Source organism: Rhamphochromis longiceps, linkage group LG4, assembly GCF_057381845.1.
Source record: "Rhamphochromis longiceps isolate RC_006_pf linkage group LG4, R_longiceps_female_GT1.1, whole genome shotgun sequence".
In the NCBI taxonomy this organism is placed as follows: domain Eukaryota; kingdom Metazoa; phylum Chordata; class Actinopteri; order Cichliformes; family Cichlidae; genus Rhamphochromis; species Rhamphochromis longiceps.
In genome coordinates this window covers 15,201,474-15,209,680 of record NC_140560.1, presented here as the reverse complement: position 1 = coordinate 15,209,680, position 8,207 = coordinate 15,201,474, and the positions used below count along the sequence as shown (strand labels likewise).

General features: G+C 39.3%; 2 protein-coding genes across 6 annotated transcripts in view; one reads left to right on the top strand and one right to left on the bottom strand.

Annotated features, from left to right (window-relative positions):
- Positions 1-254: 254 nt before the first annotated feature.
- On the bottom strand, positions 255-3,774 carry dexi (Dexi homolog (mouse)). Of its 2 annotated transcripts, none has more exons than XM_085403480.1 (2): positions 2,835-3,774; positions 255-2,160 (listed from the first exon to the last, which is right to left on the bottom strand). In XM_085403480.1, the coding sequence occupies exon 1, from the start codon at positions 3,296-3,298 to the stop codon at positions 2,921-2,923; it is 378 nt and encodes a 125-aa protein (XP_085259606.1). In that variant the 5' UTR covers positions 3,299-3,774; the 3' UTR covers positions 255-2,160; positions 2,835-2,920. The 2 variants fall into 2 exon arrangements, with proteins under 2 accessions (XP_085259606.1, XP_085259605.1); XM_085403479.1 differs by having other exon boundaries at positions 2,757-3,773.
- Positions 3,775-3,920: 146 nt separating this feature from the next.
- The window catches only part of clec16a (C-type lectin domain containing 16A), a 60,063-nt gene continuing 55,776 nt past the window's right edge, over positions 3,921-8,207 (top strand). For 2 of the 4 annotated variants that reach the window (XM_085403476.1, XM_085403474.1), the window contains exons 1-4: positions 3,922-4,142; positions 4,914-5,042; positions 5,667-5,800; positions 7,489-7,637. In XM_085403476.1, coding sequence (XP_085259602.1) covers positions 4,069-4,142; positions 4,914-5,042; positions 5,667-5,800; positions 7,489-7,637 — 486 coding nt within the window. In that variant the 5' untranslated portion in view covers positions 3,922-4,068. Of the gene's footprint in view, positions 4,143-4,558; positions 4,671-4,913; positions 5,043-5,666; positions 5,801-7,488; positions 7,638-8,207 lie in introns of all 4 variants that reach the window. The other 2 variants (XM_085403477.1, XM_085403478.1) reach the window with 2 other exon arrangements.

The following is an 8,207-nucleotide window of genomic DNA, read 5'->3' as shown; positions in this document are numbered from 1 at the left end:
AGCGTACTCCCACCACGCTTTGCAAATTCTAACAAATCTGAACACTTAGCATTGTTGGGGATTTCCATCATCGAATTGTGGAGACTTCAAAGAATTCCCACAATTTGAAGCCACTGCTGCTGTTCTCTGTTGCACTCACTCCCTCTTGTGGTTAAAAAGCAATATGACATCACGCTGATGCACATGATTATTAATAAAACCCTCACACCTGCAGAAATACACAAGCTGATGGTTTAAAGAAAGAGGCTACAAGCTGGCATTCGCTCAAAGTTTATTAAATACACAATGGAAAATAAAACTCTACAGTTCATTTGAGCATGTGCATGTCTGCAAAGAAGCCGATGCGGTGGGACGACACAAGCACAGGTTGTATGTTTCCCGCGAGATGATGATGATGATGGTGGCCCTGAACAGGGTAGCATGCCTGGGAAACAGCATGGCCACTGACTTTTGTACAAAATTAGGAAATCTGTTACAGCTTCAGATGCTACTGTTTTCATACCAAAACTAAGAAGCACTGTTGTACTGACATTGGTCAATGAAAAGAAAGGCGCCTGCTAACATTGTTTACAGCATGAGACAGCGAGATTACACACTTCCTTAAATATTATCTCCTATTCACAGCCTTACCTCGTATTGATTCTGTTCCTGTTTGATTAAATTCCACATAAACGTATGGAATACACACAGTATTCATACTATATATTTTATTAGTATCCTGAGTTTTAGTGCCCTGTGGTCTAAATACTGTTTCCAAACACGTTTTCCCTCCAAAAAAACTTAGCTATGGACATCTTGACAAAAACAACTACCAAAATATCACCAAGGCCTTAACCCACATAAAAAACGATTTGGTATCAGGTATCAATGATCGGCTTTTTGTTAAACTCTGGTGCCAACTCTCTGAAAAACATTCTTAAATTACTTTGTTTTCATCCATGTTCTTGAATCACAGCAAGACTTTTTATTCCCTTTTTCCCTATTAGTTAATTACACAGTGTGGCTGTGGATTATTATCTCCCTATATTGAGTGCTGACGAGGGAAAATACCAGCACCAGCAATCTCGGTGAAAAGCTGCCTAGCAAAATATAGACAATTTATATTTACTTTCTCCCCATCCACAATTGGCCAAGCTCATGGATGAAATGGTTACCTGTGAACCATTTCATTTGTATAACTATGTAACTGATCCATTGCTTGAATCCAGTTTATTATTGCTGTTGAGAATATACACTTCATAAAAAGCAGCTCTAAATTTGTGACAGCACAAGCAGGAGAACACAAGGAATTAAACAGCTGGCTCAAAATCCTCTGAAGACGGTCAGCATAATGCATCTCGTCTCTCAGTAAATTGTTGTTGTTGTTTTTTTTTTTAAAAAAAAAAAAAGAATGAAGCCTTTCTTTAGAGGCTCCTTTTCAGACATTTGACAGGTTTGGCCAGCTGTGATCACAGTGGTCACCACTCCGCCTAATTACTGACAAACAAAGGGGTACAGCACTAAAGAAATACCTCTTTCTCGACACTTTAATACTCTGACTTGTGGTGAATGGCGTAGTGACAATATTAAAAAGTTTACGGCACTTTTATGTCCTACATCTTCCCCGCCTCAGTTCAGAGACAGTGTTATGCTTCGCCAGTGCTTCCATAATCCTTAGCTGTGCTTCTGAGAGTAAGGGTGATGTTAGTGGACCCAAATCTCCGCGAGGATGTTCTTAAGAGAGAATTGGATTCTGTATTAGAGGATAAAACGGTGACTTAAGTTGTTCTGTGAGTGATTAAGTATTCATCATGCTTATTGGACATTGTTTTCCTGCACTTCACCAGTTCTACTGCCATATGTCACATTGTAGGACATCACACCGTGGCTGATGCGGCAAGTTTCAAACACATTTTGCTTTTAGAGTGAACTTCCAGTTCCTGGATAGATCCACATCCCTGGCAACATTAATTTTTCTTCCAAAGGGAACAGCTGTCTCTCTCCGTTCTCCTGCACCATGCTGTGCTTCCATTTTCGTTGTATCCAAAGCGAGGGTAGCAGAGGCCAGCGCTAACCTCTTGTGGTTGCTTGATATTCTGCTGGGAACACGCCTTCCCAAAGTGCTCTTTCCATCAAACAGTCACGGATCATAAGTCTGCAAGAGATGAATCCTCAACCTACCTGTGGACACAAAAAAAACATTTACCATCATAAAAAGGTAGAGCTTGATTTTTAAATTTGACTTTATAACAGATATACTGGCTATTAAAGTGTGCTGAACATATGGTGCTTACTTATTGACTATTACAATCTGGTGTTTGGAGAACTACACAATCTTTGCCTCTGTACACCACCACAGTGGATTTTAACAATCAAACAATCATGTGCAGACTTTCAGCTTTAAGTCAGGGATTGCACAAAAGTATTTAACAGTTTAAAAACTACAGCTGTTTTTATGCAGTCCTCCGTGTTCAGAGCTTCGATAGTAACTGGATTTTAAATTTTAAATGAAAGAACTGCTTGGATAAATATCTTTTGTCTAGAAGTCTTGAACCCATGGAAATCATCACCAAATGAACACTTGAAGAACTACTTTTCAGCCTATGTAAATGGGTGACTATGTATAAGAAGAGGCTGTAATTCCTAAAAAGTTAATGCAAAAGAAAAACTGACAGTCTGTACTTCAGTCACAGTGTCCTGGTGTATGGAATCAAAATTGCAAAACTATGACTGTCTAAATACTTAAACGTTTGACTGCAATTGTGCCATTTGCTTACTTTTTGCCTGATGTGCCTCTCTGAACAAAAAGCTTAAGAAGCATCCACTTTGAGGCATTTTCCCAACAAACTGCTGACCTGGGAGCACCAGCCTGACCTCTTGATCCCAGCAACATCATTATCAAAATCTGATTATTCCGTTTTTTCCTTCCAGGACCGCCTTGTCACTCCAGATATCCCTCAAACACATCCAGCTCCGTGTCCGTGTCATAGGGAACAGAGGCCGGGTCGGACAGCACCCCGAGGTCCACCAGTGCCTGGTCCATATCCTCAGGCAGGAATACTATCCCCACATTCAGGACGATGTACTCCATCAGGAAGGCATAATAGAGGATCAGGACGTTGACAAAGAACAGGCCCAAATAAAACATATATGGGAGATCGTCCAGGAGCGATTCCACCGAATCTAGCTGGGCATAAATTTGGTGTGTCATAGAAAATAAAGAAAGCCACGGATAGGGGTTCTTGTGTATGTGTGTGTGTGGCCTGAAGTTGTTGCTGTCAGCGTTAGAAGTCTGTGTGGGTAGCTGGGATTGGGGCATCCATTTCGGCCCGTCCTGGCCTGCAACGACGATTCAGAGGAAGCCCTCAATGTAGTAGCTTATCTGTACGGTCCAGAAGAAAACGACAGGAAATCATGCGGGCTAAACAACATAAAGTCCATAGCTAATTATAACCAGAGGAACACATTCAAATATCACAGCCAGTTAGCTCGACGCATTCTTGGCATTGACTCCGTGAGTTTGTTGAATTCACGCCATGCCAGCTGGTGGCTAGAGCTAAAAAAATAAAATAAAATAAAAAAAGTAGCATAGGAGTCGGTCTAAAAAATGCAAGAAAACTACTGCGGACTTGTTGTTTACACACCCGGACAGAAAGAGACGAACTATTCACAAAACACACGTCGAATTATTTATAGTTTATAATGTCCCGTCTTAACATTTCTGCCAACCGCATCAAAACAGTCCCAACCAGCAACCAACCAAAGCGTCGGCATTTGATTGGCCTTAGAGCTGTCAATCACCAAAACAGTTATGGTCGCGTGCTTTAACCATCATTGATAGCATGGGAAGTCATTGGTTGTAGTTTTTTCTCAGTTCTACTGTAAACCCTCTCGTAGGGAAAAGAACTACAACTCCCTTTGCCCACGCTATTACGTAATGACCCCGCAGTGGCTACCATCACCGCCTATCACCCCCTGTTTGCTAAGCAGCTAGCCGAACGGGAAAGTGGGTGTAATGGATAGATACGAACACTAACACTAGCAAAACAAGGCGCCCGGCAAAATTGCAGTCCCATTAAAACCGCAACCATGTTTGGCCGGTCACGGAGCTGGGTTGGAGGACAGGGGAAAGCGAAAAATATCCACTCCCTGGACCATTTGAAGTGAGTAGTTAGCATGAAATAAGCTAATGTTAGCCTAAGTGGTCGCTGGTTGAAAACGACAGTCGTTTTTTACCAGCGTTATATTTAGCCAAATATTTAGCAGTAGTGAATGTGTGTAAATGCATTTATTCAATCAAATTGTAATAAAGCAAGGATTACTGGATTTTTTTTATTATGTTTTGCGAGGTAAGTAAAATCTGATGTAGTCCTAGCAGACAAAAACCGAATTGACACTATAAATTAAGACGATAAATTAAGTGTTTAAATTAAATTTTAATCTGAATATCATTAATACACGAAGAACTGTATTTACCAATTTTGTAAAGCTTGCATGGAGGCTGAATTAAAAGAGCTCATGCTGGAAAACACTGGCTTTTACCAGAGTACGAAAACATGCATTCGTTTAACCCCAACAGGTGCATGACATTGAGGGGTGATTTCGATCAACCTGAATCAGGACATAAAATCCCGAGCCAGGGCTCTAGTGAGGCTAAATGAGGGAAACCGCTTGTGTGCACAAGTTTCTAGGTTAGTGGTTATTACACTGCACCAGCCCAGTAACAGCGCTACTGCATCTATCAATATTCCTTTGAAACGTTATTAGGTTTATCTAGCAGCTTTCTGCAATGTCACGCGATCAGTGCAATCTTTGTCCTGCTAGGTTTAGATACAGATATGTGAATGTTAATGACTTCAGTCAAATTTAAACAAATGGCTTTTGTCACCTCCTCTTTCACATTTTCACCTTATTTCTGTAACTCTCTCTATCAGGTATATGTACCACGTCTTGACAAAAAACACAACAGTAACAGATCACAACAGGAACCTTCTGGTGGAGACCATCCGCTCGATCACAGAGATCCTCATCTGGGGGGACCAGAATGACAGCTCTGTGTTTGAGTAAGTCCCAGTTCAAGTCTTAGTGTGCGATTCATCACTTTTAAATACAGATATGAAGGTGGTACTCTAATGTGGGAGTTAAAGTGACATCTTACTCTGCTATCAAAGTGATGATTTTAAACATTATCCAGTTTCTATGATGCAAAGTACTGAGGTGTTTACTTCTCTAAAATGAGAACCTAATATTAAACAAAGAATTAGTCTGAGATCATTTTTTTTAAAGGTGAAGTTTGCGGTCTGTAAGTGCAGAAAGTCAGTATATCGCTGCACATAAATTATGATGGTCTAACAGGATTGAAATATTCTGGAAAGTAAAGTGAGAGTCAGCTGAGATGCATTTGGGTGTAGTGAGTAGAACAACTGCGATAAGAATAAGAATTACAGTACTGTGCAAAAGTCTTTAGCCAACACTCAGAGGTTGTTCAAGTGCACAGTGCTGTAAATTAAGAATACTGTATGAAAATGATAAATAAACACCTAACCATAATATTAGTAAGCAGGGTAATGTCTCTCTCTCTTTTTTTTTTTTAAAGACATTGTCCATTTTATGATGGTTGTATGTTATTCAGTCAACTTGAATTAAAAAAAATTTTTTACCTGCTTGTGTCTTATGTCTGTGACCAGTTTCTTCCTGGAGAAGAACATGTTTGCCTTCTTCTTGAACATCCTCCGTCAGAAGTCTGGACGTTACGTGTGTGTCCAGCTCCTCCAGACCCTCAATATACTTTTTGAAAACATTAGCCATGAGACTTCCCTATGTAAGTAGTATTACATCATTTCACTCTCTGACTAATGCTGCTAATAGACTGACATTAGTTTATGTTAGGTAACTATTAATAGAACTGTTAACTCAGGGAAAAATAAAGAAGTCTAAGGGGGTCATTTCCACTTTTCTCTTTTACTCTTTTCCTGTTTTTTGCAACTGCCTACTGCTTACCTTGTAAAAACTGTAAAAGCAGTAAAAAGCACTGACGGTATAAAGTCTGTGAAAACTTTCTTTCATGTGACTATGTTTCTAGCTATTTAGTTTGTGTTGTTAGCTAACAAATCCACAGTTTATCCATACATTAATGTAACTATATGTACTTTAAATGTGTACAGCTAATAATTAAACCGCTAACCATTTCTAATAATATACAACTTTGTATTCACATTTTTAGCAAGCTGTTGTTTTTCACTTAGTTGTTTATCCGTTGTTTTCTGCTAACAATTTAACAGATTTTTATACCATTAATTAAATACTTGAAATTAACATAATCACAGCTAGCTTCTTGAACCCTTTATTCTCTTTTCAACCGTATAAACTTTAATCGTGTTTCCATTTTTTTTACCTTATGTTTTCTAGTACTACAGTTTATGTTCAGTTGTTAACAAACCAAGTCTCTACTTTGTACTTTAACTCTCTGTCTGTTAAGCAGTAAGTGGTTCTTCATTGTTTGGCTAACTGCACTGAAATGGGATAATCCACCTGTTAGCTGCAATATTCAGGTTTATAAAGCACTTTGTAAATGAGCTATGTGTGAAGGAGAATCTGTTTTTCTCAGGTGACAGGTGGTTTACTGGACCAGCAAGCTGGAGTCAAAAACCCAAGTCAATGAGGCCTGTTTTATACAATAAAATAGTCTCTCTTTTCCCAAGCACACCTAAACAGTTTACAACATAACAGGTTACCACATGGTCAAACATAACAAAGTTTCTTACTAACGCAGGAAAAATAGGTTGATGTATGCAATGGACAAAAAAAACTATATTATTTTATTTCATAAAATAGTGCTGATTGCACTTGGCGAACATCTGATTTGCGAGTTGATCACGCGGCTCAGTGCATTCTGTATAAGAGCTTGTCGAGCTGGTGATTGAAACAGACTGTCCTTCACGCTGGTTTCAAGTGCTTTGCAAACCCGAATATTACAGCTAATACATGGCAGTGAGGGGCAGTACAACAGTGATCCCCTTAGACTGATTTTTAAGTTTTAGTCTCCTTATATTCCACTGAGTTATCGGTTCTAACGGTGGTTAGGTAACATAAGCTAATGTAAGTCTGTAACTGGCACAAGATGGCACTAAACAAGTTCTAAAAACTTTAACTTTCAGCACTTATTTCTTAAATCCAACTTCACGGACAGTTTTAAATCTGTTACTGGGGAACCAAAATCTTAGTAGATTATATACTGTCCATTTCACAATGGGTTGTTATAAACATAAACTAAAGTTGGTATTTCAGCAAGGTGTTGCAGTCACCACAAGAGCTTTACCTCACCTTTGCTCCAATAACAGTGAAAGAAAACCTAAGGTAGTGAAATGAATCAGTCCACCTTCAGCTTTTAACACTGTGTCATTTTCTGTAAATGCTGAGCTATTAGATAAATTGCATGACAATCTGGAGGCTTAATAAAAGCCATCTCTTCTCTGTACCCTAAACGTGTCGCCTCCTTTCTCATTACAGATTATCTCTTATCAAACAACCACGTCAACTCCATTATTGTCCACAAGTTTGACTTCTCGGATGAGGAGATCATGGCTTATTATATCTCCTTCCTTAAGACCCTGTCACTCAAACTTAACAACCACACCGTGCACTTCTTCTATAATGAGGTAAGGCTACGGGGGGGAGAAGGGATGGTGTGAGAGAGGAAAAAGACAGGCTAACAAAACATGAAGAACCTTCTGCTCAGTGTCTGCATATCTTTATGAGAGATACGAGGGAGGGAAGGAAGTGGTGAAACATAAGACACTAAGGATGGAAGCAGTGTGCAATGAAGCAAATTTGTAATATCAGCCAACTGTCTGAAACTGCAAATGATAAAACTGGAATTTTTTTACCCCTCAGTAAGTAATTTTAAGGAATACATATAATACTTTATCTAATTTACTACACACATGCACTTATTTTAATATGCAATTATATACAAATAGTGCTTGGGGGACAGTTGTGCAAACTTCAGTTCACCTCCTTATTGTTAACTTTGTCATTACATTTTGCCACTTTTCAAACTCTCTTAGCAACCCACTGACAAATCAACTCAAAAGGAATTGTAGTACTGACTTCCTGTTGCCCTGCTGTAGGCATACTTTTCATTGTGTGAACTCTGTTCAGTGAGGGGCAGAGAGTAGCATGCAGCTGCACCAGCAGGCCGAGCAGGCTGTTTCCACATGTGCAGTGTT

What these genes read in the sequence shown, in the direction of transcription:
- dexi (XM_085403480.1), bottom strand. Translation starts at nt 3,298, where the DNA reads ATGCCCCAATCCCAGCTACCCACACAGACTTCTAACGCTGACAGCAAC.